This window comes from Erythranthe guttata, chromosome 7 (genome assembly GCF_056151865.1).
Source record: "Erythranthe guttata isolate IM_541 chromosome 7, IM_541, whole genome shotgun sequence".
NCBI classification, from domain to species: domain Eukaryota; kingdom Viridiplantae; phylum Streptophyta; class Magnoliopsida; order Lamiales; family Phrymaceae; genus Erythranthe; species Erythranthe guttata.
Window position 1 is genome coordinate 13594541 of NC_142539.1, and position 16994 is coordinate 13611534.

Consider the following 16994-nt stretch of genomic DNA (forward strand, 5'->3'; position numbering starts at 1 on the left):
TTTGTTATATGAACATGTCATTTTCACATTTTTATTCATTAGTCTCATTCATCCAAAGATCACATTAGAGAATAAGATTTGAAGAAACATGCACTAATACTGGCATAAATTTACACTTATGTGAAGCGGAAAAAAAAAAAGATTTCAATATAATCAAACAATTAATATTCAAAGTTACAAGTCCCGAAATCGAAATCATGTAATGCTGTCACAATCTACTAATTGTTCTATAAAACGGATAAATGTCGGAGTAAAATATGTCGAATAGTCATCCTGACGAATATAGTCTGCATCCCGAATGTAGATAGCCAACCAATCTAAAACCCTCGATTACATTTCAAATCAATTCAAATTATTACAAGGGCATTTTCGTTTACGGCAACGCCCTCAGAGGTGCACTGTGGTGACTGAAGAGGAGCGGTACTCGTTTCTCCGTTATCCAACCTGGCATAACCGAGAGTGACCTGCATTTAAATGAACATTAGTTGGGTTACGGCTACGCAAAAACAAAATCAACGCATCGAATTCTCATTGAGTTATACCTGCCATTGAATTAAATATATTTCAAAGAAAAATGAGAGACAACAAAAAAAAAATCTTTTGGAAAGACATTTAAATGTTGGATAATGCATTTTTTTTTTCTATTTTCTCAATTAATAGAAAATATACTGTAACATAATTAGTGATCAAATATGGCTAAAACTAGCAAGAAAAATTGAATAAAAATACGGTTCGAACATAAATAACAACTATTGTACGATTATTTGGTCTCACATAAAATGCACAAATATTAATTGCACAGAATTGTTGCTAAATCTACACAATTTCCCCACTAAATAACGATTATTCGGACAAAAAGAAATGCAAAATAAAATAAATACATAGTGAAAATTCGTTATTCTAATGGAGGACGAATCGTTTGATTTTATCTTAATTAAGAACATCGCGAAGAACTATTGTACGAGAAAAGCTAACCTGAACAGCACAACTAGCTATCAAAGGCCCAATCGTAGTACCACAGACAAGCACATCGTGTGGTTGAAAGCCGACTTTCAAATAGTCCAGCTGTACATGAGATCCGTTACTAGTTATTACGAAACGGCCTGTGAGGGTCGCTATGGAAAAATTACCCTGCAAGTATAACAATAAATTGTTCTTCGTAAGTTGATGTATTAATTATACACAGAAGATAACATATTTTTCATGCCTTCTTCGATAATTATATCGTACACAAAAAAAAAAAATTACATAATCTAATTGATCTTTTAGAAATAATAAATTGTTTGAAAATTATTTGCACAGAGAAGTTACTAAACCTGCACGAATTCCCCACTAAATGACGACATCTAATACACTGAATTATCTATTGAATCAAGCTAAATAGCTAAAGTTAATCCTATTCTGCTATATTATTTCGTACATTATGTAGCGGGAAAACTATTACAGGAAGAAACGAATACGTACGATCGACTCTACTATGTACAGAGATATGGTAGGGAAAGAATGGTTTACCTCAAATACAGTTGGCGAGGAGCCGTTTATGCGTATTCTAGGATTCGATATATCGCCTGATACAGTATATATACATCCCTCCACTGACAAACCTCCACCGCTCGACTGGTTACGCTCTTCGAACGAATCTGGTATCCTTCTCCCAATGTCCTAAAACCACAAAATAAAATATTTCAAAAAATAAAATTAAATAAGATAACTGTGTATGCACAAAAGAAGATTGCTTAGGAATATCACGTTTAGGAAATTATCATAATTTTAAGATCCGATCAAAATATCAGATTGTGGGGGAATATAGAGATTTATTAACTCGATAAAAATAAAAAAATATACGAAGATTACGTGAACATGCAACCATATTTACTATATTACTAATTTGCTAAATCGATTTATAATCTTAAGTTATAACTTCTAATTATCTTAATATATCATTGAATTACACAACAACATGTATTTATTATCTCGTGAACATTATTTTTTTATTAAAAGCATTTATAAGACCTTATTCAACCGTTTTCCGATCTACTTAGACTCTTCTAGAAGCAGTGTTTTAAAAGATGATCATAAATCATTATTTATCATTTTATCTATAATTCCTAATTGAGTGGCCAAAAGGATCTACTTAACTTCGATTTTTTTTTTTGCATCCTAGAAAAACAAATTCAAACTTCCGATCTGTCATGTATCTGTATACGAGTGTTACTTTAATTGGTTTTGTGCCCTAATTTGTGACGCCTCGTCGATTTAATTATGATAAGATAGATCTATTCGGACAAAATATCGAAGAGACAAATAAATGCAGCCGTATCGAAAAGGACTCCTATTTATTCACTTACTATAGAAGTTAGATAAAATATTCAAGTTTGAATTCAAATAAAATCAACAGGTTTCACAATAATACAGATAATCAAATCAACACATAGAAGCAAAAGTACCCTACCTTGTATACAAAAATCATAAATCAAAAATCATAAATCAAGAAAAAAAATCAAAAATCAAAAATAGAAAATAAAAAATCAGAAAAAACATAAAAACAATAAACGAAAAGGAGACAGAAAATTAATAAAGGAAGCAACCTCTCCATTCTTTATAGTAACAATGAAAGGGGACAACTGAGCAGCAAGAGAAGTGAAGGGGTGTTTAGGAATCCTCGGTCGAGGTATAGAAGGTCGACGAACGGAGCTCGATGCATCAAATTTTGTATATTCAAGTGCCAAAATAACGGGACGCTCCTCCGCTGATGGATTTTTTTTACTCCCACGTACATGTGACATTTCAATTTTTTTTAGAAAATATTTCGGAAAAAACGAAAAAAAAAATTGTACATGCAATGAAGGGCTTGAAGATGTTGAGAGAGTGAGAAATAATCGAAATGAAAACGAGGATAAATAGATGAAGTTCTTGTCTTGGTTGACAACATATTAAGAAATTAATTAAAGATTTAGCAAATATGAGAATAGAATCGAGAAATAGTTTTGCAAAATCTAGACTGAAATGGGAGGAAAGTCAAGAGATAGTTATTACGAAATCTGAAAAGATGGATTTCGTAAATAATTTCGTGTGTTTTTGAATTATTTCCATGACTAGCTACAGCATTTAAAACATTATTTGAATTATAAACAAAATAACAAATACATAAAAGTTGGCCAATAATATAAAATTAAATGTTTTACATAATGAAAAGCAGACGAACTCTAATTGAAGCTTCAATTTACTTTCGACAAACTAGCATGTTCGAGAATAATGTGAAAACGGAGTTTTGGATGGCTAAATTAGGCATGTATATGCATATACATATAGTATGTATATAGTTGTACACGTACATACATATATTTTACGAATCCAAAACCCTAAACCCTAAATACTAAACAATTACGGGCGTGTTTACGTACATATTTATTAATCCGTACGAGTACTTCTCGTATAAGTCATAATAAAATTCTTCACAATTAAAGATATTCTACCATTTATTTATTCTTCTTATTACATATTATTTTTCCTTCATTAATATTTTTCATTTCCCTTTTTGACCTTCTTTTGCTTGACTGGAAACATACAAATCCGATTGCGAGAAAATTCATAAATTTGGGCATCCTATATCAAAAATCTTATACCTAAAATCCAACAATCGGGATTTATTGGTGACTGATGCATTCTACAATAGGAAGCAATTAATCAATTAAAAAAAAATCATTATTATATAGAATAAGAATTCTTTAGAGCATGCATCTAATATTTGTTTTGGTATCCGTGTTTATTGTGTACTAATATATATAGATCATAACGAAAACCAGTCGTTAACATTCAGTTCATCGAATGGCCCAAAGTTTTTATCAACTAAGCCCTGAAAATTGACAAACTAAAATTAAAATTAATAAAACTCAACATTAAAGACACTAGTTATTTTAACTTACGGCTGCTAATAGTATATAAATAATAAAACGAGGTTCAAGTTTAATGCTGGTAAAATATACGACAAAAAACATGTAGAAATTTCGACAAAAATAAAGAGAGGATTTATTTATTTTTTTTAAATCGTCCACGTCATTACCCTCCCTCAACTTCCAAGTCATGATAGAGTGCAGAAGATCTTCATATTATTGCAATTTGTCGTCGACAATGATAGAGTGCAGAAGATCTTCATATTATTGCTATGGAAAAATTACCCTGCAAGTATAACAATAAATTGGTTTCGTAAGTTGATGTATAACAAAAAACTATATAATTTAATTATTCGTTTAGAAATTAGAATTGATAAAATGCACTAATATTATTTGCACGGAGGAGTTACTAAATCTGCACAAATTCCCCACTAAATGACAAAATTTAATACATTGCAATATTTATCGAATGAAGTTAAATAGCTAAATTTAATCATATTATTAGTTCTATTCGAGTCAAATTCTGCTATAATATTCCGCCGAACAAGTAATGAAATAAGCACTCGATTCAATCCCAAGTAAGTATGTTTACCTCAAAATAAGTAGCTAAGCCTTTTATATCGATTCTCGGGTTCGATATGTCACCTGATACAGTATATATACATCCCTCGACCGACAAAGCGCCACACCTTGGGTGGATACGCTCTTGAAAGAAATCTCGTATCCTTTTTCCAATGTCCTAAAAGCAGAAAAGAAATAAATGAAATTTATACACAAAAAGAAGAGTCGTAAAACCAAATCGAACATCAGATTACTGTAACTAGTTAACTACTTATACGTCAACTGAACGATCATAGTGGTGTTCGATTTCTTGTTTTTCCCGTACTTCCATCCACGTAATTAGTCTTATTTTGATTTCTTTTATCACAATTTTTCTTCTCTCGGAGTTCAATTATAACTTACTATATTATAAACCCTCTGTGAAGTTAAGACCCTGAAATTTAATGTTGAAATTAATCTATCACGAAGTTGTGCGAAAACGGATAAAAGTAACACCACATTAACATATAATTTGACATAATCAATTTCTTTTTTAATGATTTACCAAAACTCGAGGAGACAATAATTATGAACTATTGATAGAAACTAAAGAGGCTCTTATTCGAGTCGAACTTCTAAAATCGAGTTAAGTTTGCTTCGAATATTGAGATCGAACTCAAGCTTGTAGAGATAAATTATACCACGTCGGGTAATCCATTTGTTTAGCATTAATGGCCCTCTAAATTTTCATAGAACGTGAAAATGAAACCGTATTTACTATATTACTAGTTTGCTAAACACGATTTACGATGGTAAGTTCTAATAACTTAACTTCGAATCTTTATTGCGGTCTTAGAAAACAACATTCCAACTTCCGATCTGTCACGTATTTGTATACGAGTGTTACCTTTTATTGGTTTCGTGCCCTAATTTGTGACGCCTAGTCGATTTAATTATGATAAGATAGATCTATTCACACAAAATATCGTAGAGTCAAATAAATGCAGCCGTATCCAAAAGGACTCCTATTTATTCACATACTATAAAAGCTAGGTAAAATATTCAAGTTTGAATTCAAATAAAATCGAAAGGTTTCACAATAATACAGATAATCAAATCAACACAGAGAAGCAAAAGTACCCTACCTTGTATACAAAAATCAAAAAATCAAAAATCAAAAATCACAAAATCAGAAATCGAAAAAGAAAATCAAAAAACAAAAAAAAGAAGTCAAATATAGAAAAAAAAATAATAAAAAACACAAAAAATAAACGAAACGAAGACAGAAAATTAATAAAGTACCCTACCTTGTAATGGAAAATCAAAAATCAAAAATCAAAAATCAAAAATCAAAATCTAAAAAAAACTAGAAAAATGAAATAAAAAATAAGAATATGTGGACAGATGAAACCATTAAGCACACGAATGGGGAGATAACGAGACACGGATAAACATGCAAATAGATAAATAAAATCGAATTCTATTATTTTAATAAAAGCCAATCATTTTTATACTTTAGTAGAAAACGAAACACAAAAAAAAGACAAAGAAAAGGAGACAGAAAATTAATAAAGGAAGCAACCTCTCCAGTCTTTATAGTAACAATGAAAGGGGAGAGCTCGGCAGCAAACGAAGTAAAGAGGTGTTTAGGAATCCTCGGTCGAGGTAAAGAAGGTCGACGAACGGAGCTCGATGCATCAAATTTTGTATATTCAAGTGCCAAAATTACGGGACGCTCCTCCGCTGATGGATTTTTTTTACTCCCACGTACATGTGACATTTTAAATTTTATAGAAAATATTCCGGAAAAAATGAAAAAAGAAAATTGTAGATGCAAGAGGTTGAAGATGTTGAGAGAGTGAGAAATAATCGAAATGAAAACGAGGTTAAATAGATAAAGTTCTTGTCTTGGTTGACAACATATTAATAATTATAGATTTAGCAAATACGAGAATAGAATCGAGGAATGGTTTTGCAAAAATCTAGACTGAAATGGGAGGAAAGTCAAGAGATAGTTATTAAGAAATCCGAAAAGATGGATTTCGTAAATAATTTCGTGTGTGTTTTTGAATTATTTCCATGACTAGCTACAGCATTTAAAACATTATTTGAATTATAAACAAAATAACAAATACATAAAAGTTTGCAAATAATATAATTTTAAATGTTTTACATGATGAAAAGCAGACGAACACTAATTGAAGCTTCAATTTAATTTCGACAAACTTGTTCGAGAATAATGTGGAAACGGAGTTTTGGATGGCTAAATTAGGCATGTACACGTACATACATATATTTTATGAATCCAAAACCCTAAACGCTAAACCCTAAATACAAAACGATTACGTGCGTGTTTATATACATATTTGTGATCTTCTATTTCAAGACCCCATGCAGCATCGTCACTGAGTACTTCTCCTATAAGTTATAATAAAATTCTTCACAATTCTACCATTTATGTAATCACTAATAACTTCTTTTTACATATTATTTTTCCTTCGTTACCATTTTTATTGTCCTTTTTGACCTTGACCTTCTTTTCCTTCACTGGAAACATACATCAGATTTGAAATCGGACTGCTTGAAAATTCATAAATTTGGGCATCATATATCAAAAATATTAATACCTAAAATCCAACAATCATATTCCTCATTAGAATCATTATTATCAGCATTATATATGATAATTATAATAAGAATTCTTCAGAGCATGCATCTAATGATTTCTTTTGGTATACATGTTTATTGTGTACTAATATAGATCATAACGAAAGCCAGTCGTTAACATTCAGTTCATCGAGTGGCCCAAAGTTTTTATCAACTAAGATAGATCATAACGAAAACTGACGAACTAAAATTAAAATTTATAAAACTCAACATTAAAGACATACTCTATGAGAATTAAAATTCAAATCCGTGATCTCTTAAACATTACAACTTACAAACGGGGTCGAGAAGCACTAGTTATTTTAACTTACAGCAGCTAACAGTTATAAATAATAAAATGAGGTGCAAGTATTAAAATAGAGTTGGTAAAACATACAACAATAATTGTACTAATTCCCACAAAAATAAAGAGACGATTTTCTATTTGGAATCTGGAAAGTGACGATGAATAAACTATTAGATACGATGAAAAGTTACAAAATAAATTCAGATACGTACCATCATATATTATAACTCATACTTCTATGTATCCGCTTTATTCTTCGAGCCAAGCAGCACTTTGCCATGGGCGGAGAATCGGACTATGGTGTAGACGTACGACTCCACTCGGGATCATAACTGTCGTAATAAAAACAGTATTCATCTTATTTGACAAGTTCAACGATCAGTAAATAAATATTTAATTGAGATTTATTTAGATATAAAAAGTGAAATTGTTTACGACTCTGACAAATGAAGAAACAATTTTTCGATCGTGCAGATTATACGTGCTGCATGTAAATCAAATATTCCAAAGTAATCATTTACGTTTTATATTCTAATATATTATACAGAGCGGGTTAGAAACAATATAGTATAAAAAGAAAAAAGGGAGAAATTAAAAGCGAAACTGAGCCACAGCGTGCTCAAAATTATGTTACGTAAGAGTCTCTACTTCACATCTTTTCGGTAGCATGGATAAAATACATAAGTTTGTTTTCAAAATATATCAAGATAAAGCTACATGCCGTAAAATTTTATAAAATTAACCATGTTTCTGTTTCACACTCGTTCATATCAACGGCCCCTATGCTAACATAGTTAACCAATTATCACTTTCCTTCGGAAGTTATGTTTTGCGACAATGGAAAATCAAATGACATGCTAAGTATCTAAATCGAAAATTCAATGTATGTAAACTGCAGATTGCAGAACGTTTGCAACTAAACCAAAAACAGAGTGAATAAATAGAAGACCGATGTACGCCAACGGATTCAAACAAAGCACGGAATTTTATATCATCATCCAATCGGCACAAGAAATCAGCATATCTGAAATATAAGGTGACTTAATTGAGCATAGATTTTATATAAGGTCTGCACATAGATATTACCCCAAATAATGAGGTGCCCATATTAATATACCATCGATTGTATAATGAGGTGTTCATTGGCACAAATTCTTTTTTTTTTTACTAAATTAATCTAGCCGTCAACCATAGCATCTTCGAAGCACAATCTTTCCAAATGAAATGGAAACTATTGTTTTATTTTTATTTTTAATATGAACTAGTATTCACCCGTGCGATGCACGGGGTGGCATATTTTCAACTGGAAATACATGTCTGAAAAATAAATTTACGCATATATAAATTATTACGCTCATTGAATTTAAATACAAAAAGCAACCAGCAATATTGAAGCATCATGTTTTTCATAGTTACATCATAAGAATAATTTTAAAATATTAATATATCGTCAAAATTAAATCTTAAAGATAATAAAATTTGCACTGAGCATCCTAGGGATATGATTGAAAATAACATCGCACGGGGGAAATTATATAGAGAAGAAACACCTGTCAAAGAATAAGTTGTTAAAAAAAAGACATGTTACATGAATAATTGGTAAATATGGAAATATTCTCTACCTTCAAATTCGATAATAATTGGTAAATATGAAAATATTCTCTACCTTCAAATTCGATGAAATACTTCCTTGTACACGGCATTTCTAGTAACATTGGTGAGTTCACTCGAATCCAACTTGATGAATATCTTAATGCCACCTCTGCTCGTAACTCTGGACAGTGCAACATATAGTTGATCATGGCTGAAGACATGCTTAGGAAGATACAAACCAACATGCGAAAGAGTTTGACCTTGGCTTTTATTGATCGTCACTGCAAAAGAAACAATCAATGGAAACTGTCTTCTCTGAAATTTAATTGGCAGTCCGGTAGATGGTATTAAAGTCATCCGAGGAATGAACACCATGTCACCTATATTCATTTCGGAAAGAGTTTTGCAACTCAGAACGTGAATAGTTCTAATAATTTGAAGTTTGGTCCCGTTACACAATCCTTTAGCTTGATCGATGTTTCTTATTAGCATAACGGGTGCACCAATCTTGAACTTCAACGCATGAGAACGAAGTTCGGAGCATCTTATTGTGTTGAGGAATTCAGTCGAATAAATTTCTGCACTATCCTCCATTGTTTGCTCGTCCCTAAACATACTATCTGAGCTCAGGTACACCTTCTCCTCTCCTAGAAGGAAAGACATTAAGTGATCGTTCACAAACTCGACGCATTCATTAGTTGGTGCAAGAATTGCTCTCCATTGAAAATAATCTGGATCATATATGTTACTCAACAATCCGGGTAAACGAAATCCAGTAGGTCTCTGAATGGATCTTCTGAATCACCAATCAAACATGTCATCGGGAATCACTATCGAAGCTTCACCATGATTTTGTTCCCCAACATCCTCACTACCAACCTTCAGTATCCAGTCTCCAAATTCTTTTACCTCATCCACGTTAGATAGAGAAGAGCATGACTGCAATCTCATGTTCTTAGTCAACTTCATTACACGACAGAAATTCCACAGCGAAGAGGAGTTTATCGTAGCATGTACTATGTCCTGCCTTGATGCTTTGAGCACAACTGGTAAAATCTGCCTAAAATCTCCTCTAAAAACAACCACCTTTCCACCAAAGAGTTTGTCAACCTGTAATATTGGCTTCATTGTCTTGTCAAGCGCTTCAAAACAACATCTATGCATCATAGGAGCCTCGTCCCATATAATAAGCTTTGCCCTTATGAACAACTCCGCATGTGGACTTTGTTGCGATATGCTACAGGTGGAACTCTCGTGTACATTTATGGGTAGTCCGAATCGAGAATGAGTTGTTCTTCCACCGGGGAGCAATAACGATGCTATACCACTCGATGCAACGTTAATTACAATCTCTCCCTTGGAACGAACTGCAACCGAAAGAATTTACCCATAGAAACGTCTTTCCCGTTTCACCATGGCCATATAGAAAGAACATTCCACCACAGCCATTGGATACAACATCCATGACTACATCATAAACCTTTGTTTGTACGTCTGTAATTCAAGCAAGACACCGTTGAAGTTCCCTACCCATTTCAAAGCGGTCGTAATCCAGTTCATCTAACACCAATATGTTTACTGTGTCATCCGCTGAGAATTCGATTGGAACTGGCATGGGCGCGTAATTTCGCAAGCTTTTACCATTGCTTTGCAATATTTTTTCTATTTCGGTGAGAGTATAGTTCTTCAAGCTTTCATCCGATATATGTAAATTTCCAAAAAAAAAAAATGGATAAATTATGTGCATTTAGTTCAAAACGACAATATTAAAAGGATGAGTAATATTTAAAATCTAATTGAATAATGTGTTATACAAATTGCCATACCTGGATTAGTATGAAGACTTTGTTGTTTGTAAGCAATACCCTCAGCCAAATCCAACCAATAACTTTGTCAAACATGTTCGGGCCGACTTAAGCTATTGGAAAGAAGCATAACTACAAATAACCTTCTTATATAATTCCTCGGTGCCCAAGTATTCACTTCTATTAATGAATATATGTATTCTTTGTCGTTATCTAATAAACCCAACACATAACATGCATCCCTGAACGTAGGGTAGACGGTGTCAAAAACTTTTCTGATGTCCTCGTAGCACGTATATCCCCTCTGAATGTTAAGTAGCCTACCAATAGAAAATCTTTTTTTCCTTGGCGCCCAAGTTCGAGAATCCTCTTTTAACCCAAGTTCGCAAACCTCCACATTGCCTCACATGCCGAAAGATTTCTGCACTCGTAGTACATATTTATCTCATCACAAATCTAAGCACCGCCATCTGTATTGCATGTTTCATAAAATGCCGTCGTAACTCGGCCATGCCCCTTGTTTACGTATTTGAACATGTATTTGATTTACTTGTTCTGGTTGCATAACTCGATATTAATGTGAGATCGGTATTTACTCAACAATATACGATTGTACGGGACTACAAACCCATTGTCAAGAGTAGTCTTCTTCTTCGTAACTGTTCTGCCATCTTCCATTTTTCTGTACACAGTAAAACCATCTGCATCTGATTCAGTGCGCTGCAAAAATGACTTTGGAAATCGCTTCGTGCAAACTCGATCCTTCATACAGGGAGATTTCAAATTCGCCTGACCGCACGATCCATGTGCCATATACTTCTCCATTAACTGGTACATCTTTCGGTCGTTTACTTCGTCAGGATTTTCAGCACATATGATCCTATCAATTTCTTCTGGGTTATTGGGCTTATCGTCATTATGAAATTACAATAAAATATGTGCATGCGGTAGACCTCGTTTCTGAAATTCAATTAAGCATACATCTGCATAGAAAATATAAACATATGGTATTAAAAAAATATGCATTAATTTAGTTAAGGAAACAATAAGTAGTTAAACTCACACATGAGAAAATTCTTTAATTTATATGAATGAAGTAAATGTATAATTATAAACTGAGATCTAATTAAATACTTACATGCTGTAATACGTCTGAATATACAACCTTTCTTGATTTCTGTCATCATACTATCGAGCTTTATCTTGAACACACGACAAAGAATGTCTGGCCGATCCTCCGGCCTGAGATTTGTATCTTTCAACACCCTTTGTATTTCTGGCCATTGAGGATTGCATGTGATGGCAATAAAGAGGGTTGGAGATCCAATCCAGTTACATATTTGAAGAGCATCCACGAAGTTGTTAAACATATACCTTGGACCTGCGGTGAACGACCCTGGAATTATAATGCGTTGTCCAATTGATTTACCCTCAGTGTCTCCTTTAAAAATATTTTCTTCGATACCCTTGTATATGTCAACCCTAAGTTGATCCTGATTGAACCTTATGAAATTCAACCTCTGTGACTCTACCATCGAAAATACATCAACACAGAACTGCTGAAATAACTTCTTGAAATGCAAAAGTAACAAATGTTATCAACGTCGTTTATGGATTAGATATGCAAAAAACTCTCGCATGCTTACCTTCCTCCATTTTCTATTATTAGCAAGCGAAAATTCTCTCAAACAAATATCGTCTCGATAATCATCTTCCCTGTAAGGAAATAAAAGAGGATAATGTAGAGGCAAGTAAAGAGGATGGAGCTCACTGATTCGTTGAAGCTTATTTGAGCGTGTCTCAGCTACAATATCCCTAAACGCATGTAACGAATCCAATACAATGCAATTGACCTGCTATTTTGTACAATGATTATACAAAATAAGTAAAACGTTACCAAAATAATACAAATATAAATATTTAATGACATAAAATCATTCTACAATAAATTACCTTGATAAAAATATTGAGTGGAGCCCGTAGCAAGTTCCTAGTACAATGCAAATCAACCTACAAATGAGGAATTCCAAAACATATAAGTTATACAAAATAAAGGTCATTATGTAAAATTGTATAATATTTTATATAGTTACCTTCATATATGCCGAAAAACATCCTTGTACCACATTATTTGTAGTTGGTTGTATCGCCAGATTCCGATGTGATCAAAATCCTTATGCCACTTCAACTATTAACTCTCGAGAGTGCGACATAGAGTTGTCCATGACTGAAAACATGTCTGAGCAAGTGCAATACTATATGGGAAAGAGTTTGTCTTTTAACTTTTATTGATTGTTATTGCAAAGGAAACCATCGCCGAAGACTGACGTTGCTAAAATTTAATAGGCGATGTAGAGTTGGACGGTACCAATATCATTTGAGCAATGAACGAACTATATGGTCAACATGTTTATCGGGTAGTGTCTTGCATTTGAGAACATGTTTTCCCATATTAATAACCTGAAGCCTAGTTCCACTGCACGGTCCTCTAGCCTGATCAATATTTTTGATGAGCATAACGGGAATACATCTTTTCAATGCAACCTAGGTGGAATTCTGGAGCACGATATGGTGTTGAGGAACTCGGATCTATGATATTAACTCCTCATTGTACACACTATCGGAATTCAAATAAACCTTCTCTTCTCCAGTTATGAGCGACAAAAAATGATCATTCACAAAACCGACACTTTCATTAGTCGATGCAATAATTGTTATGGCCTCAAAGTACTCAGGATTGAACAGGTTGCTCACCATATCCAGGTAAACAAACTCTATAAAATCAAAAAATGGATCTGCAGAATCACGGATAAGCATGTCATCAAAAATTTCAATTTCAAAATTATTTTATTAGTATTAGTCTTAGTCATAATCATCATACTAATATTAATATTAATATTAATACTAATACTAATACTATTACAAATACTTATACTAATACTAATAATACTAATACTACTACCAATACTAATACTTTAATGTTAGGGGCCTTAAGATATAGGTCCCTAGTGACAAACCTTATTAGAACTAAATGACAACCTTAACTAAACATTTGCTACACATCCTTCATAAAATTCATTCCAAAAATGCCCTTGTGCATTAAATATACTTTCATTTTTCCAACCAATATTTTTTTTTATACAAAACACGTTTAATTTTTTGTTTCTTTCTATTTCTCCATTTTAACAATTGTACACAATTAAAAAATTATTTTTCCCTTCATAATATTGAAGATTACGAAAAAAAATATTTTTTTATTTTTTTAAATTCAATTTACGTATTTTTAAATATATTTTTTTGATTTTATTTGTTGTTAACACTGTAGTAGACTATAGTATACTACGGTGTACTGTAGCATACTACGGGTTACAATAGCATACTTGTGCAATAACATACTACAGTTTACTATAATTTACTACGGTCTTATATGGTGATATCGTCCTTCTAGATGTGACACCACTGTCTTTGGGATTAGAAAGACTCGGTGGAGTGATGATTAAGATTATTCCCAGAAATACCACACTGCCACTTCAAAATCAGAAGTATTCTCAACCGCTGCTGATGGTCAGACTAGCATTGAGATCAATGTTCTTCAAGGTGAAAGAGATTTTGTTAGGGACAACAAATCTGTGGGCAGCTTCCGACTCGACGGAATCCTTCCTGCTCCTCGTGGAGTTCCACAAATCGAGGTCAAATTCGATATTGACGCAAATGGAATCCTCTCAGTTGCTGCTATTGACAAGGGAACTGGGAAGAAACAAGACATCACCATTACTGGTGCTAGCACATTACCAAGTGACGAGGTAATCCTGGCTAGTCCCAATCACTCCCTTAAGTGCATGTTTGGGCTCCAAACCCTAGCCACAAAACAATTCTCAGCCGTCGTCGAACCCTAGCCTTCAATAAATTCGCAGCCGCCGCCGCCAACTCGCCGCTACCGGCGACCAAAGACCGCCGCCGCTACCAGCGCCAAAAACCGCCGTTGCTATCCGCGACTAAAAACTGCCGGCGTCCGCCGCCCCACATCGAGATCCGATCTGAATAACTCCTCATACAACGAGTACCTCCAAGTCAGGACCACTACTGCAGAGAGAGAAAGAGAGAGAGAGAGAGAGAGGGTGGGGCCGATGAAACAGAGAAGAGGCCATGGTGGGATGCAAAAAAATTGAAAGAAAGAGAGAGAAGTTGATGGTGGGCGGCGGTTTAGAGAGAGAGAAATAGAAAATGACGGAAAAAATAAGGGTTTGTTTTTTTATTAGGTATAAGGGTATTTTTGGGTTAAATAAAAATAAAAGGATGAGTGTCAAATTTTATTTTCACCTAAGGATTTAATTAAGATGTTTTATTTGAGGTTGTGCCCCATATCTAATTAGGTTTGGTTTGAGGGGTGTCTCCAATATTAACCCTTAATGTTAATATTAATGTACTAATGTTAATACTAATATACTGATACTAAAACCAATATCAATACAAATATCAATACCAATTATTTTATTAGTATTAATCTTAATCATATTCCTCATACTAATACTAATATTAATACTAATACTAACACTAATATTAATACTAATACTAATACTAATATTAATACTACTACTAATGTTAATACGTTAATGCTAATATTAATGTACTAATGCCAATACTAATGTACTAATACTAAAACCAATAGCAAAAAAAATAGCAATACCAAAACCAATATCATTACCATTACCATTACCATTACCATTACCATTACCATTACTATTACCTTTACCTTTACAAATATTAATACTAATCTGATAATAATACTATTACTATTAGTAATACTAATGCTACTGATAATCCTAATATGCTAATGTTAATGCTAATACCATTGTCAATATCAATTATAATCTTAATCATAATCCTAATGCTAGTGTTAATGCTAATCCTAATCCAAATATGTTAATACTAATGTCAATCTTAATATGCTATTATTCACATTAATCCCAATACGCTAATGCTAATATATTAATGTTAATTCTACTTCTACTTCTAATGTTAATGGTAATCCTAACCCTAACACTAATTCTAATGCTAATCATAACCAAAATTACAATCCTAATATTAATTTTAATCATAATTATAATCATAATCTTAATCCTAATCATAATTATAGTCCTAATCATAATGCTAATCTTAATTTTAATGTTAATTCTATTCATAATAATAATACTAATCATAGTTCTTATCCTAAAAATACACATATGCTAATGCTACCGCTAATCTTAATACTAATTATGTTATGCTAATGTTAATACTAATGCTAATCCTAATCCGAATCCTAATTCTAATTATAATGCTAATATTAATACTAATTCTACTAATTCTGGTCACAATACTAATATTCATACTAATAGTAAAATCCTAATGTACCTAATGCTAATGTTAATCCTAATGCTAACACTAATACTAATATTAATATTAATACTTATATGATAATGCTAATTCTAATTATAATTCTAATTCTAATATGCTAATGTTAATATGTGGCTTAATCCCACTTTGCACCCTTGAAATATGCCATTTTGGCACTTTGCACCCTCGAAATAAATTAATAGTACTTTGCACCCTCGAAACATAATAAATCATGCATAATGCATCCCAAATGAATGTTTAAAGCTAATAAATGTAATTTAATATTTTTAGTGGTAGTTTTTAGGATGACAAATGTCAAATATTTTTTTTTTATTCATCAATCATTTTGAAACTATAAAGTCCATAAAAAAAATACATCTCATCAACTTATTTAAAAATTATATTTTTTATCCCAATAAAATATTTTACGAAAAAAATAAAATCATTCATCTATTTCGTTATCAAGTTATCTGAAAATCATATTGTTTTCCAAATATTTTTACTTCATATTTCCACCAGTTACAATAAAAAAATCCATCAATCGAATAATTTAGTGATAAAATTTTATTTTAGTTTATTTTGTAAGAAAATATAGTTTTTTCCAATAACCAGGTGTTCGTGTGATGCACGGGAACCTATTTGGAATAGACTGAGAAAATATTATGAGAAAATATTAAACAAAATAGATTGAATTGTACCTTAAAAGGTTAATTAAATTATTACCATATATAAATTGGAACATTAATATAAAGCAAATAAAATAAAATAAGTATCAAAATTTTGAAAAAAGTTGGAGTTCAACAAAAACATAAACAATTAAAGAAATTGTTATAT

General features: G+C 32.2%; 2 protein-coding genes and 1 long non-coding RNA gene across 3 annotated transcripts; all 3 read right to left on the reverse strand.

Moving 5' to 3' along the window:
- Positions 1-158: 158 nt before the first annotated feature.
- Positions 159-1658, reverse strand: LOC148769753 (uncharacterized). The gene is made up of 3 exons (XR_016032055.1): positions 1513-1658; positions 976-1131; positions 159-464 (listed from the first exon to the last, which is right to left on the reverse strand). It is a non-coding gene; the product is annotated as an uncharacterized LOC148769753 (long non-coding RNA).
- Positions 1659-9054: 7396 nt separating this feature from the next.
- Positions 9055-9642, reverse strand: LOC148769754 (uncharacterized). The gene has a single exon (XM_088820330.1). It carries the CDS (start codon positions 9640-9642, stop codon positions 9055-9057), a length of 588 nt encoding a protein of 195 aa, XP_088676456.1.
- A 138-nt stretch (positions 9643-9780) lies between these two features.
- On the reverse strand, positions 9781-12883 carry LOC148769755 (uncharacterized). The gene is made up of 7 exons (XM_088820331.1): positions 12878-12883; positions 12738-12794; positions 12431-12637; positions 11923-12355; positions 11738-11767; positions 11393-11677; positions 9781-10346 (listed from the first exon to the last, which is right to left on the reverse strand). Exons 1-7 carry the CDS (start codon positions 12881-12883, stop codon positions 9781-9783), a joined length of 1584 nt encoding a protein of 527 aa, XP_088676457.1.
- Positions 12884-16994: the final 4111 nt, after the last annotated feature.